This window comes from Ascaphus truei, chromosome 10, assembly GCF_040206685.1.
Source record: "Ascaphus truei isolate aAscTru1 chromosome 10, aAscTru1.hap1, whole genome shotgun sequence".
In the NCBI taxonomy this organism is placed as follows: domain Eukaryota; kingdom Metazoa; phylum Chordata; class Amphibia; order Anura; family Ascaphidae; genus Ascaphus; species Ascaphus truei.
The window spans coordinates 55523681-55538894 of record NC_134492.1 but is presented as its reverse complement, the minus strand read 5'-3'; the positions used below and the strand labels follow the sequence as shown (position 1 = coordinate 55538894).

The following is a 15214-nucleotide window of genomic DNA, read 5'->3' as shown; positions in this document are numbered from 1 at the left end:
GGGAGTGGTGTGTAGCGGGAGGGAGTGGTGTGTAGCGGGAGGGAGTGGTGTGTAGCGGGAGGGAGGTGAGTGGAGCGCGAGGGAATGGAGCGGGAGGGAATGGAGCGGGAGGGAATGGAGCGGGAGGGAATGGAGCGGGAGGGAATGGAGCGGGAGGGAATGGAGCGGGAGGGAATGGAGCGGGAGGGAGTGGAGCGCGAGGGAATGGAGCGGGAGGGAGGTGAGTGGGAGGGAATGGAGCGCGAGGGAGTGGAGCGCGAGGGAATGGAGCGGGAGGGAATGGAGCGGGAGGGAATGGAGCGCGAGGGAGGAAGGGGGTCCGCCATCTTAGGCGCCGCGTGGCAGCCTGCCTGTTCCCCCGCCGGGGAGGGAATGGAGCGGGAGGGAGTGGTGTGTAGCGGGAGGGAGGTGAGTGGAGCGGGAGAGAGGCGAGTGCGGGAGTGGAGCGGGAGGTGAGTGCGGGAGTGGTGTGTAGCGGGAGGGAGGTGAGTGGAGCGGGAGGTGAGTGCAGGAGTGGAGCGGGAGGGAGTGGCTTCCGGGCGCGTCTTAGGTGGGCGCGTGTCCCCCTGCCGGGGAGGGAGTGGAGCGGGAGGGAGGTGAGCACCGGGGAGGGGGAGAGGACAGAGAGAGGTGTGTGTGTGGTTTTTTTTTTTTTTTTTTTGGGACCTTTGGCCTGTCACTCCGCCTCAGGCCAATGAGAGGTGTGGGGGGCGGGCCATGGGGGTGGTGTGTGTGAGGCCAATGAGAGGTGTGCGGGGGCGGGCGGGCCAAGGGACCAATGAGATTGCCGCTAGGGACGCAGACATACAGTGCTTTCAGAAATATATAGTAGATGTATAACCCAGTTCACCTAATGTAAACGTGTATTTGTAACCATGTATCTGTCATCATAAGGCCGAGTTTATAGTAGGGGGACGGCGACGCCACTGCGTGACGTCAGCCATCCCTACAGCGATGCCTGCAGTCTGGTGCAGGAGACCAGAGATCGCGACCGGGGGGCGTGACGGAGGCGTGGCCGTGAGTTGTTCGTCCTCATTGGCTGAACCGCTCACGTGACCTCTCGATCGCTGGAAATATCAAAATCTTTCGTCTTCCAGCGATTGTGACGGCTGACGTCACGTGGTCGCCGTCGCGCACAATATGGGCACGCACGGACGAATATGGACTTGCTATGGCAAATACATAAAGAGAAAGAATCTTCACACGAGCACTCTCCCTCCACTAGTGAAAAAATAACAAGGCTGCGAGGTTTGAGCTCCAACACATTTATGTCTACAGCAGTAATTCTGCTTCCAGGCAAAGAGGGCTAGTTTAATAGTTATGGGCCCCAGGAGGCAGCCACTAGCTAGGAACAAGCATACAGTGGTTTGGCCTCACTGCATGGAGAATCACCCATAGGGCTCACCGTTTGACACAGTGCTAGCAGAGGTGTATGTGGCGTGTTCACCTTAACATGGCACCAATTTGGCACTTAAGCCAGCACCCCATGCTGCAGGGTAAGTGCGATTACTATATCTCTGCTTAACCCAGTGTCCCTCTGCCACTTCTGTTCTCGCCTCCCTACTAGGCTTATCCATCTGCCCCCCACCCATGATTTATATCTATTGAGTGGGGGTTGTGTGTAAGGGCAATTGCTAGCATTTGAGCCTACTAATACATAATGGGTTCATACCCACATTACAGGGCTATGCTACTCTGGGATTTAAGACAACTTCACCAGCCTAGTATAGTACTCCCACCCACCACATGAAGGGGAGCTGTAATGGAGGAGATTGTTGTTTGGCCTGTGTGGGAGATATCACACGCACAGTATATAATTACTAGCACTCTGTCACATTGCATGGCAGTAGGCACACGAGATATTGTTCCGATTGTTCTAGGTGCAGTTCCTAGGGCAGCAGTGCTCAGCACCTATAGGTTTTACTTCGCATTTCCTTTCAGCATACACTAACATGTATTATTCTTTCACTCTGGTGCAGGAAGAGCGCTCGTGTGAGGGTTCTCTCTCTTTATGTATTTGCTCTAACCCAATTCTCAGCACCCCTTCATTTACATATTAGGATTTAGCATCATTATTGGTGGTGCGGTCTCCAATCCCCCCTTTGTACGTGCTATGGCGCTGCGCAACATCGCAGTCGCAAGTGCTATAAACTCGGCCTTACTCTGTGCCCAGGACACGCGTGGAAACGAGAGGTAACTCAATGTATTACTTCCTGGTAATACGTTTTATAAATAAATACACATCATAGGCAGGGGTACTCAACTCCAGACCACAAGCCCCCGCAACAGGTCAGGTTTTCAGGATATCCCTGCTTCAGCACAGGTGGCTCAGTTCAAGACTGAGCCACCTGTGCTGGAGCAGGGAATGATTGTGCCACCTCTGCTGAAGCAGGGATATCCTGAAAACCTGACCTGTTGAGGACTGGAGTTGAGCGGCCCTGCTATAAGGGGGTCTGTAGGTTTGTGCCACTGGTCACCTCACAAAGGCGGGGCGCGGGGAGAGAGAAAGGGAGCGCTCAGTGGGTTCCCCGGTATCACAAAGCTTCCTTATAGAGACTGAGCCCAAAGCATCCCTTTGATGCTGACATAAATGTGACCGGGCTTATGAAAGGGGCAGGAAGAGAGAACCCCCTCCCCCTCCGGATAAAGGGTCTCCTGATCTGTGATTAAAGGACCTCTCCCTTAGGAATCCAGGACGCAGCAATTAACCCTTTGGATGTCATTTGAGAGATTTGGACTCCTGAAGTCCTGGAACATGTGCGGGAAATAAAAATGTCCGTCAGTGAGTCAAAGATTAAAGGGAACTCCCCATGCGAAGCAGATTTGTGTAAACAGACTCTAGTGAATTGGGAGGCTCCTGGAGGTAAAACGGGGGCAGTCCACCTCCAAAAAACCTGGCCCGCCTATTTTATCACTGAAACAGAACTGATATCTTGTATTGAAGGGGTTAATGTGTGTGGCTGCTGATTGTCAGTGACACTCGTCAGGAGGGACACCCAGCCTAGCACTCACCCACAGCCCAGCGCACCCCGCACTCACCCGCAGCACTCAGCGCGCCCAAAACTCACCCGAAGCCCACCCCACCCCGCACTCACCCGCAGCACCCAGTGCGCCCAAATCTCACCCGAAGCCCAGCCCACCCCACCCCACCCTCACCCGCAGCTCAGTGCGCGCCCCACACTCACCCGCAGCGAGAGTGTTTGGGATAGGAGGAAGGTTGTGGAAGGTTAGGTTCCTGGAGGACAAGAGGAGAGGAGCCTCGGGGAGTGTAGATAGGGAGGCTGTCCTTAAAGTAATAGAAGAGATCTGGTCCCCTTATTTATTTTGTTATAGGTTGGGACAGTGCCCTTATAGCGAGGAACCCAAGTAAATGGCCAACACAGACACACAGGTACCACATAGGGAGAAACAGACATGCCACAGCTGGCCATAAGCAGATTGTCCCCGGGTGTCTGAGGATCAGCACTACAGGCAAGTCTATAAGAGTATTCTCCTGAATCAAGATTGGAGTAACATATGTTGTACCCTAAGTGAGGCCCGGTCCAATACCTGAAGTACAAGCAAGTAAATACACCTCTCTGTGAGTGTGAAGAGTGAGTACCCAGGGAAGCAGCGTGTTCCTGAGTAACCAGGAGAATGTGGGCATGTGACGTGTCCCATTGCCTGGGGACGGGAATAAAAACGGAGTAGTACTACAAAGATTCCTGGCGCCCATCAAAGTGACCCTGCTACCTCATCGCCCGGCCGTCTGATTCCTGCACCCTGCTACCTCATCGCCCGGCCGTCTGATTCCAGCACCCTGCTACCCCATCGCCCGGCCGTCTGATTCCAGCACACTGCTACCCCATCGCCCAACCATCTGATTCCAGCACCCTGCTACCCCATCGCCCAACCATCTGATTCCAGCACCCTGCTACCCCATCGCCCAACCGTCTGATTCCAGCACCCTGCTACCCTATTGCCCAACCGTCTGATTCCTGCACCCTGCTACCCCATCGCCCAACCGTCTGATTCCAGCACCCTGCTACCCCATCGCCCAACCATCTGATTCCAGCACCCTGCTACCCGATCGCCTGGGCCGTCTGATTCCAGCACCCTGCTACCCCATCGCCCAACCGTCTGATTCCAGCACCCTGCTACCCCATCGCCCAACCGTCTGATTCCAGCACCCTGCTAACCCATCGGCCAACCGTCTGATTCCAGCACCCTGCTACCCCATCGCCCAACCGTCTGATTCCAGCACCCTGCTACCCCATCGCCCAACCGTCTGATTCCAGCACCATGCTACCTCATCGCCCGGTCGTCTGATTCCAGCACCCTACTACCTCATCGCCCGGCCGTCTGAATCCAGCCCCCTGTGTGACGGGAGAGGGTAATCAGACTATACAATAAAGGTTTAAGCCCTCTGGTTACCCCTGTAAACTTTGGTGTTCCTGGTAGCTACATAGCCCCATAAGCCAGGGACCAGAGATTATACATGTGAAAAATAAAGTGACCCCTACTTTCCTGTTTACATGTTCCCTCTGCCCTAGAACTGTGAAACTTCTTAAGTGCAAGTTTTAGGTGGGATATTTGGGTAGAAATTATTTTGTTTGCAGGAGTTCGGGGGGCCGAAGTTATCGGTAGTCCTTTAATTGTCCCCGGCGAGCAGCCATGATTTGCTGGTACACGGGGTGAATTACACCGGGGCAACCCAGTGTCCCCCAGACTCCTGAGTTTCGAGCCCAAATATCCCCAAACTATTTCCCTTATAAACATAAGGTTCCTCAAAGTCCATACTTTATTATTTTATACATTTGTTATAAGACTCTATACAGTCAGCCAGGGCTTCTGCACAGACACTGGCATGTCTGTATTGAGTCCGTAGTTCAAAGAGGAGAGGATGTCCAGCGGTGATAAGACTGTTTGGTGGGCGATGAAGGGTGAATAGCCAGGACCAGAGAACAAAGCGCACCCTGTGGGGACACCTTTTGTATCTCCCAGACCTGATGGAGCCTGCACAGCGGGTGGCAATGAGTTAGCTGGGGGAGATACAGCTCATAGGCGCTTCTCCCATTGGCTAAATCATATTTCCCGCTCACCCGGCTTTTCGAGCCGGCTTGGCCCGCCTTCTCCTCTGACATCAGCCAAGAGACGAGTCCCTGTTTTTATTGGTTAGTGGGATAGGGTTCTCAAGCTCTAATTGGTCGCTCCTCCTACTTCCATGCAAAGGATAGCTTAGCGGAGGGTATGTAAGGAGATGGCGAGTCAGAGAACCAGACCATACAGTGACTTATGTAGATTAAGCTAGAAAAAATAGAGGACTAACCCCTGGTGATGCTAACCAGGAGAAGACTACGGGCTGAAGTTAAATTACTTGAATCTTCACTTCCTTCCATACAAAGACAGCTTCATGAACTCAGGATTCCAATATCCATATTGTAATTGTCCCTTTAAACACCACCCATATAGACACCACTAGCCTACAACAACAACAAGAGTGTTCTCTTACTGTTTTTTAACGTGCCTTCAATACATTTTTGCACCTAGTTCTTTTGCAGTTTTGGTCATATATTTTTCCAACAGCAGTTGCACCGCCGTTTACCACTTTTGCATGTAGATTAAGCTAGGGCAGATTTTCAAAGTTGCTCTGTTACAAATAGAAGAGCAACCGGCTTCGTTTTGAAGCTAGGAAAGTCTGCCTCGCAGAGACCAAGTCCCGTCTTTTGCAGCCAAGTTCTACAAACTGAACATAGCGGTCGCGGTCAGGATATCTTGCCGACATCAGTTCCAGGACGATCAGGACGAGGTCCCGGTCAGGATTTTCTGCCGAATTTCGTTCGTTCTAGCTGCCAAGTGTGAGACCTTCGGTCTGCAATCGGAAGGCCGCAGCAAAGCTGATCTGGAAGCGATACTGAAGGAACATAAAGCTGCCCTTGTCAGTGCTAACCCGGCGGGAGCTGTTGCCTTTGTGGAGAGCAGAAGAATGGAGCCCGGGGGGCCGGTCCAGGTCGCCCCGGTGGGGTACCCATGGTCTCGGGGATCCCGGTTTGCTCCCAAGAGGATATTGTGGCTATAGTAGCAGCTTTGGGTCCTGGGGCTACTCCAGGGGAGGACACAGTGGATGCATGCTGTCCATCACCCCCTGGCACCGCCCATGCCTAGCGAACCCCGGGACTATTCAGTACCGACCACCGAAGATAACTCACCAGAGTTTTGGGAAGTTTATAGATGGTACCACGGACATTGATGGGTACTTGAGGATCTTTGAGAAGCAGTGCCAGCGGTACATGCCAACACCAGCCGAATGGGTAAAGTTTCTATCCCCGCAGCTGACCGGACAGGCACAAGAGGCATACGAGGCTAACAAATCTGAGGAGGGTGAGAATGAACATGTTAACACGGTCCTGCTGAGACGGTACCAAGTTACACCCGAGACCTATCGGGAGCGGTTCCGGATGGAGGACAAGACTGCTCGAGACTCTCACATGGACTATATGGCCTGAATAATCCATTGGGGTACTCCGTGGATAGAAGGGTGCAATGCCCATACCTACAAGGAGCTGCTCGACCTGATATATCTGGAGCAGTTCTATCAGAGATGTCTGCCAGAGGTCCGGGAGTGGGTCATTGACCGCAAGCCAGCCAACTACGAGGAGGCAGCCAACCTGGCAGATGACTGACCACCTGACCCCAGCATAGGACTACCTACTGCGAATCCTGCTAGTCAGGCAGGTAAGCCAGCGGCGGCTTCCCCTACCGTCCCGACCTGGAGGAAAAATCTTCCACAGGGAGAGTGCTGCCAAGCCCGCAGGATTTGCGAATGAAGCGTGGTGCAATCACTGCAACCGCACCAGGCATCTGAAACCCAATTGCCCTGACCTGTGCCGTTGCAGTTACCCCCATCCGGGCAACACACTCCAGCAGCAAAACCAGACACCTCCGTAGGACTGGCACCAACTGAGGAGCAGCAAGCAGCGGTCCAACAGCGGACCCTACACCCTCTACAGGCGGCACAGCAGTGGAGACAGACGGGCAGCCAGTTGCAGCCGTCGGGCTGTAGGGAATGATGTCCGACCAGATATATTTAGCCCAGAGGATCTGCTCCCTGGACAAGAAATAAGTCACTATGCCAGACGGGGGACCTCAGTCAATTCAGGTCGCCGAGTGTTTCTCGACTGGGGTGCCGGTCGAGGCATAAGTAATGTGGGTGTTTTGCCAGGGTTGGATAGTGAGGTGCTACTCGGTAACGACCTGGGACACCTCATCTGCTCTTTTTCAATTGAAGTTGCTCCTGTGGCCACAGTCACAAGGAGCCAAAGTCCGGCACTTGCTCAGGCAGGTGAGCCTTTGGTACTCCTGCCCACTGAGGAGATCACCGTCCCCCTGTATTTGGGACCACCGATTCCGGAAGGTCCCCGAGGAGACCGGGCAGGTAATCCAGACCGAGTCTGTACTGAGTCCCGACCTCCCCTCCAACGTACGTTTCCCCATTCCCTGACTTAGTGACTGCGGATAAGTGGCCAGTGCTAGGAGCACGGTTCAGAGCAGCCGTATGGTCCGATCCCAGCTTAGAGGGCAGGAGACTCCGGGCGCCCGAGTCTGCCTCTGAGAGCTCCTAATGCTCCAGAGTATGGACAGGGAAGAGACAATTAGGGGTACCTGTGGAGTATAGGCAGCAGTTATTGCAGGTAGCCCACTCCATCCCACTAGTGAGGCATCAGGGGGTCACCCGCACCAGATCCTGGCTATTGCAGCATTTCTACTGGTCTGGGGCATCGTGGGCAGTGGCAGATTCTTGTCGCTCCAGTGATGCCTACAACCGGGTTGGAAAGTCGGATGACCGTGTGAGGGTCCCCATGAGACCACTACCGGTGATCTGTGAACCTTTCCATAAGGTAGCGGTCGATATTGTGGGAACCCTTCTGGTCCCGAGTTGAACGGGGAAGCGCTACATCCTCGCAGTGGTTGATTTTGCAACCCGATACCCTGATGCTGTGGCACGGACCTTTTGAGCTCCTATACGTTCGCAGGGTCCATGGACCGCTTGACCTGTTCCGTGAGGGATGGGAAGGGGAGATACTACTACTGAAACACAAAAAAGACAACAGCGCAAACGCACATAGTGAAGTTTGTAAAAATATATGTGTATATATTGTTAGGGTAATATATCTGCGTACATCAGATTAGTTGGTTTACAGCATTTCATGTACAAGACATGAGTTACCAGTCGTCGCACTGCCACCACCAGACCTCGGGAGTTCCCTTTCACAGCCTCCAGAACAAGCTGTCACGATATTGGTGTGAAGCCTCCACTCCGGTACTGTGTACGGCTCGATGTCCTTTGCAGGTCACTGCCGTCGATAGCCGCTTGCTCCTCAGACCTGCCACCGCCTGCAACCGCTTCCAGCTCTCCAAACCACTAGGTTGGTTTGTCACGTGTCCCGTGGGGTTTTGCGACCGGCCGTAAAGGGAGCCTTAGCGTAAAGCGTGATGTTGCCGTCACTCCAGCATGCCGAGTGCAACAGATATTCACCTAAGTACAATGTAGGTGAACCACACAGATTGGTCCCACGGGACACGTGACAAACCAACCAAGCGGCATTTGCGCTGTTGTCTTTTTTGTGTTTCAGTTGCTATAGGGGTTCCACATCCCTATCAATATAGCTGCAGACTACTGGTAATCGATATAGAGGTTGTACAATTTCATTTAACACTAAGGTGGTAAAGGGTAAAACACTAGAGGTAGTAATTTGCGCACTTTATCCTGTTTGTCTTTCTGAGATACTACTACTGATGCTTCTGTGCTACAGTATGTAGTAACTCTCAGAGACCGGCTAAACTGACTAACAGGGTTAGCAAAGGCTAACCTCAGGGATGTTCAGACCAAGCAAAAGACTTGGTAAGACCAACATTTCCCGAAATAGAGAGTTTATCCCTGGGAAGCAAGTACTTGTTCTGAAGCCCACTCGGCAGAACAAACTCATGACATGCCTGGGCTGGCCCGTATATGGTACTCCGGCGGATGAACGAGCGCAACTATGTTGTACAGTTAGATCAGGAGACAGGGAGACATAGAACATATCGCATTAACATGTTGAAGGAGTACTTCCAGAGTGCGGCATCAGTGTTAGCTATCTGTAGCCCACCGATGGAGGACCCAGCGAGCCCAGCTCTGCCCAACATCCTAGAGGAAGCTAGGATGGGGGGCACAGTAGAGCAGGTAGGCATAGGTCCCCAGCTCGAGGCACCCCAGCGGGTACAGGCACATACTATGTTAGAACAGTACAAGGTCCTGTTCACGGATAAGCCGGGCAGGACCCATATTACTGATCACCCAGTCCACACCGGGGAGCAGAGACCTCTGCATAAGAATGTCTACCGGGTATCAGCAGAGGTGAAGAGGAGTATAGAGGAGGAGGTAAAAGATGCTGGCCCTAGGGGTAATTGTACCGTCTCAGAGTCCTTGGGCTTCACCGGTAGACCTGGTATCTAAGGACAGGACCACTCGGTTCTGTGTGAACTACTTGCAGCTCAACACTCAGACTGTGTCGGATGCCTATCCCATGCCCCGCATGGACGAGCTGCTAGATGAGCTCGCAGGGGCAAAGTATCTGACTCCAATGGATTTGTCCAGGGGGTACTGGCAAATCCCTCTGACCCAGGAGGCGCAGCTTTCATCACTCCGAGTGGCTTATATGAATTCTTAGTTATGTCATTCGGGGTGAAGAATGCCGCGACTACCTTCCAACGCCTGGTCAATAGGTTACTGGAGGGGATGCAGAGTTTCGCAAGGCCATATCTGGGTGACATTGCAGTGTTTAGCAATTCCTGGGAATCCCATTTAGTGTATGTTGCAGCGGTGCTGAAAAGGGGAAGCAGGGCTGACACTCAAACCATCTAAGTGAATAGTCGGGATGGCAGAGGTACTGTACCTCGGGCATAGAGTAGGCAGGGGACATATCAAGCCGGAGCCGGCTAAGGTAGAGGCAATTCTTGAGTGGCCAGTGACACAAACAAAAAAGCAAGTTCTGGCTTTCTTAGACACAGCTGGCTACTATAGGAAGTTTGTTCCCAAGTACAGTGCCCTGGCCAAACCCCTGACTGATCTGACCCAGAAGAAACTCTCGGTTCTGGTTACCTGGTCTCCCGCTTGTGAGGAGGCATTCCAGAATCTGAAGTCTGCCCTGGCTAGTGCTCCCATCCTGGCAGCCCGACTACAGCAAGTGGTTTGTGGTACAGACTGATGCCTCGGACTATGGTGTCGGTGCTGTACTAAGCTAGGTAGGCGAGGATAGGGGAGAGCACTCGATCTTCTACCTGAGCCGCAAGCTGTTGCCTCAGGAGATGTCTTATGCCACCATGGAGAAAGAGTGCCTCGCCAGTGTGTGGAACTGAAAAAGCTCCAGCCCTACCTGTATGGTAGAGCATTTACTATCATCGCGGATTACAATCCCCTCAGCTGGTTACAAAGAGTGCTGGGGGAGAATGGGAAATTGCTTTGCTGGAGCTTTGACTTGCAAGAATTTGACTTTACCATGCACCACAAGAGGGGCAGTGAGCATGGTAATGCAGGTGGACTCTCCCGACAAGACATCCCCAGTGACCAGAGAACCTCCAGGCTTGTGGAGTAACCTGATGGGATGACTGCCCCAGAGCCTTCATCTTGAGGGGGGAGGTGTGACGGGAGAGGGTAATCAGGCTATACAATAAAGGTTTAAGCCCTCTGGTTACCAGGGTCCCTGGTAGCTACATAGCCCCATAAGCCAGGGACCAGAGACTATACATGTGAAAAATAAAGTGACCCCTACTTTCCTGTTTACATGTGCCCTTTGCCCTAGAACTGTGAAACTTCTTATGTGCAAGTTGTAGGTGGGATATTTTGGTAGAAATGCAATTATTTTGTTTGCAGGAGTTCGGGGGCCGAAGTTACCGCTAGTCCTTTAATTGTCCCCAGCGAGCAGGCGTGATTTGCTGGTACACGGGGTGAATTACACCGGGGCAACCCAGTGTAACCCAGACTCCTGAGTTTCGAGCACAAATATCCCCAAACTATTTCCCTTATAAATATAAGGTTCCCCAAAGTCCATACGTTATTAAAGTGTACTTTGTAATGATTTATACATTTGTTATAAGACTCTATACAGTCCGCCAGGGCTTCTGCACAGACACTGGCATGTCTGTATTGAGTCCGAAGTTCAAAGAGGAGAGGATGTCCAGCGGTGATAAGACCGTGATAAGACCGTTTGGTGGGCGATGAAGGGTGAATAGCCAGGACCAGAGAACAAAGCGCACCCTGTGGGGACACCTTTTGTATCTCCCAGACCTGATGGAGCCTGCTCAGCGGGTGGCAATGAGTTAGCCGGGGGAGATACAGCTCGTAGGCTCTTCTCCCATTGGCTAAATCATATTTCCCGCTCGCCCGGCTTTTCGAGCTTGGCCCGCCTCCTCCTCTGACATCAGCCAAGAGACGAGTCCCTGTTTTTATTGGGTGGGATAGGGTTCCCATGCTCCGATTGGTTGGTCCTCCTACTTCCATGCAAAGGATAGCTTAGCCGAGGGTATGTAAGGAGATGGCGAGTCAGAGAACCAGACCATACAGTGACTTATGTTGATGAAGCTAGGGCGGGCTTTTCGAAGTTACTCTGTTACAAATAGCAGAGCAACCAAATTCTTTTTGAAGCTAAGAAAGTCTGCCTCGCAGAGATTAGGGGGCCTATGCAGAGAGCAGCGAATTTTAAAAATGGCGAATTTATTAAAAAGTAGCTTTTTTGGAGAGTTTTATTCTCCATATGCAGAAAAGTGCGAATTCTGCTATGTTTAACATGGATGCGTGTGGCGAGTTTAAATTGGCGAGATGCGCGCTTCAGAAACGTGTAAAAACAAATTCGCGCCTTTTTTTTTCCCTTTGCAATGGCCGCGAGCGGCAGCTTCTTGCCAATTTTTTCTGGCGAGGCAAAAAGGAGACAATCGCGCCATTTTATTGGCGCGAACAGCCGCTAGATGCCGTTCGCGCCTCTCTGCATTAGGATATTTTTAAAACTGGCGAGATTGAGGTTCTCGCCAGCCGCGAGGCGAGTTTTACAAATAGAAAAGAAAAATTGGCGCGTTTTTCGGAAATCGCCATTTTCTGCTGTTTTCTGCGCGATTTTCTCCAAAAAATGGCGAATTTCGAAATAGCGCTGCTCTCTGCATAGGCCCCTAAGTCCCGTCTTTTGCGGCCAAGTTCTACAAATTGAACATAGCGGTCGCGGTCAGGATATCTTGCCGACATCAGTTCCAGGACGTCAGGACGAGGTCCCGGTCAGGGTAAGCCCTTGCAAGCAGGCGCCCTGCACTAAGCAAAAGATAGATTTCAACCTCCAGACCCCAGTAAGTGTGTATATTTCTGTATTTTGTAGTTATGTTGTGTTTCTGAGGTTTTTATCCAAATAAACCCCATTTTATTTCACCACCTTGTTTTGCCTATTGAATGATCCCGGTATAAATTTGTTAAAAGTCCTGCTCTCCGGTGGCACCCTGCAACCTCATCGCCCGGCCGTCTGATTCCAGCACCCTGCTACCCCATCGCCCGGCCGTCTGATTCCAGCACCCTGCTACCTCATCGCCCGGCCGTCTGATTCCTGCACCCTGCTACCTCATCGCCCGGCCGTCTGATTCCTGCACCCTGCTACCCCATCGCCCGGCCGTCTGATTCCTGCACCCTGCTACCCCATCGCCCGGCCGTCTGATTCCTGCACCCTGCTACCCCATCGCCCGGCCGTCTGATTCCAGCACCCTGCTACCCCATCGCCCGGCCGTCTGATTCCAGCACCCTGCTACCTCATCGCCCGGCCGTCTGATTCCTGCACCCTGCTACCTCATCGCCCGGCCGTCTGATTCCTGCACCCTGCTACCTCATCGCCCGCGGCCATCTCGCACGTTATTTGCTGCTACCAAGAAAAGTCACCAGCGCCGCCATAGTTAATAGAACCCCCTCCCCCCCCCCAGATGCTTTCAAATGTTTATTTCTCTCAAGTTAAACACATTTAAATAGGAATTAGGGTGCCAGAAACACAAAACTGGACATTTTGGGGCCCAAACCTGTGAACACAGTAGGGGACCCCCAAACCTGTATGTATGTGTATATATCACAGCTAATATTACCCCCTGATAACAAGGAGGGCCCCCCAACTTACCCAGGCCCAGCAGAGGGATGTGCTGCCCACTGGAGAGGCGTACAGTGGGGTATTTGGGGGTGTCCATGTCCTGCGGGGGTAACTGTATCACTCAACACAACATTGCACAGTGTCAAAGGGCAGTCCTCTTCAACAAGCTTTATTTATACCCGGCCACCGCACCGGACAAACACCCCCCAACCGGTGCCCACAGAGACGGGCCCTGGTATGCCAGCATCAAAGATGGCCGCAGTGTGCGTTCCCCAGGACGGCCTGCCCTGAGGTAACAAGGCTGCAGAAGCACGCTTTGGTAGGAGGGCTGCCATTAGTTAAGATGGCGGCGACAGCGGCGGCACTTTGGAGGACGAGGGAGCTGCCAGTAGTTAAGATGGACGCCAGGGACTTCAAGGGGCAAATAATCATTTTGCAGCAGCCGTATTCCGCGGATGCGTAGGAGCTGACAGCGTGGGGACAGAGCAGGAGGGATCCAGCACCCTCACATACATTATAACCCCCATAATAATATACATAATAATACAGAGTTTAATCAATTATAACAGTACATTCACCATATATATTGTGCATAACCTCTTCATACACAGAATGTAACACACACACACAAATATCTCTCTCACATTGATGTTTTGCAGAATCGAATTGCGTTAATTTCAGTGTTGGAGACGCTGTTACTTATGTTTATAGAATTTGATGCATTCAATATAGACTTTTCCCAATATATGATACTGCACATTACACGATCAGAACTAGAAGACATTGTGCAAAGTCACAATATGCAGCTAAGTGTTTTACACAGTGTAGCTGCTGCAATATATCCCACGGAGAAATAGGGAACATAATATTCAGATTTTATATATATATATATATATATATATATCTTTTATAAAGTTGCACAAATTATGATAATCAGGATATTGCATAAGATATAGATTCCCAGTATTTAGGACATATTGTCAGAGCTTGTAACATTCACTATATATACACCCCACCGCTTGTAATGAAATCACAATATAAAACACACTGCTTGCAATAGTCACGATATACAACACACTGCTTGCAATAGTCACGATATACAACACACCTCTTGCAATAGTCACAATATAAAACACACCGCTTGCCATAGTCACAATATAAAACACACCGCTTGCAATAGTCACGATATACAACACACCTCTTGCAATAGTCACGATATACAACACACCGCTTGCAATAGTCACGATATACAACACACCGCTTGCAATAGTCACGATATACAACACACCTCTTGCAATAGTCCCGATATACAACACACCGCTTGCAATAGTCACGATATAAAACACACCGCTTGCAATAGTCACGATATACAACACACCGCTTGCAATAGTCACGCTATAAAACACGCCGCTTGTAATAATCCCGATAAAACGTCCCATACATTGCTCAGCGCGTCGGGGTCGGAGGAGCTGAACTACGCGGCCATGCTATACCTGATAGGTTTGGGTCTCGGGGACGCTAAGGATGTGACGGTTCGAGGCCTGGAGGTGATCCGGAAATGTTCCCGCGTGTACCTCGAGGCGTACACCTCCATCCTCACTGTGGGCAAGGACGCTTTGGTACGGCGCAGCGTACTCGTGTGTCTGCGCTAAGGGTACATGCAGCACACAGCACTTTATATCCTAACACAGGAGCAATACATCGAGGCAGCGTGAGGGGTACATCCCTGCTGTCCCAAAGAGCTTGCAGTCTCACGGTATACTGAGATGCAATAAGGTTATTCTGTGTGTGTATACATATACATCTACACATATTACGCATATGCACACACACAATATACATGCACACACCGTAACAGCAGTACACAGTTAATATATAACATATTAATATTGTGTGTTGCCGATATAGCACCAGCCAATGTACAGAGGTATAATACAATATCAACATTGGGAGAAAGGTGTCTGCCCTGAAGAGCTTACACTCTAATTAGGTTCTGTATTTCATCTCCGGTGAGCACCAGGATGGGACACAGAAGCCCCATAAGAACGTGTTACAGATCAGAGTTCTAGATTACAGAGTGGAATGTT

General features: G+C 51.4%; 2 protein-coding genes across 6 annotated transcripts in view; one reads left to right on the top strand and one right to left on the bottom strand.

Annotated features, from left to right (window-relative positions):
• LOC142503964 (putative oxidoreductase ZK1290.5) overlaps positions 1-13380 on the bottom strand; it is a 93486-nt gene extending 80106 nt beyond the window's left edge. The window contains exon 1 of one of the 2 annotated variants that reach the window (XM_075616983.1): positions 13158-13380. In XM_075616983.1, the coding sequence (XP_075473098.1) occupies positions 13158-13224 (67 nt within the window). In that variant the 5' untranslated portion in view covers positions 13225-13380. The remainder of the gene's footprint in view (positions 1-13157) is intronic. The other variant, XM_075616986.1, reaches the window with a different exon arrangement.
• Positions 13381-13514: 134 nt separating this feature from the next.
• Positions 13515-15214, top strand: part of DPH5 (diphthamide biosynthesis 5) — a 45457-nt gene continuing 43757 nt past the window's right edge. Inside the window, exon 1 of one of the 4 annotated variants that reach the window (XM_075616977.1) lies at positions 13515-14746. In XM_075616977.1, the coding sequence (XP_075473092.1) occupies positions 14612-14746 (135 nt within the window). In that variant the 5' untranslated portion in view covers positions 13515-14611. The remainder of the gene's footprint in view (positions 14747-15214) is intronic. The other 3 variants (XM_075616979.1, XM_075616978.1, XM_075616980.1) reach the window with 3 other exon arrangements.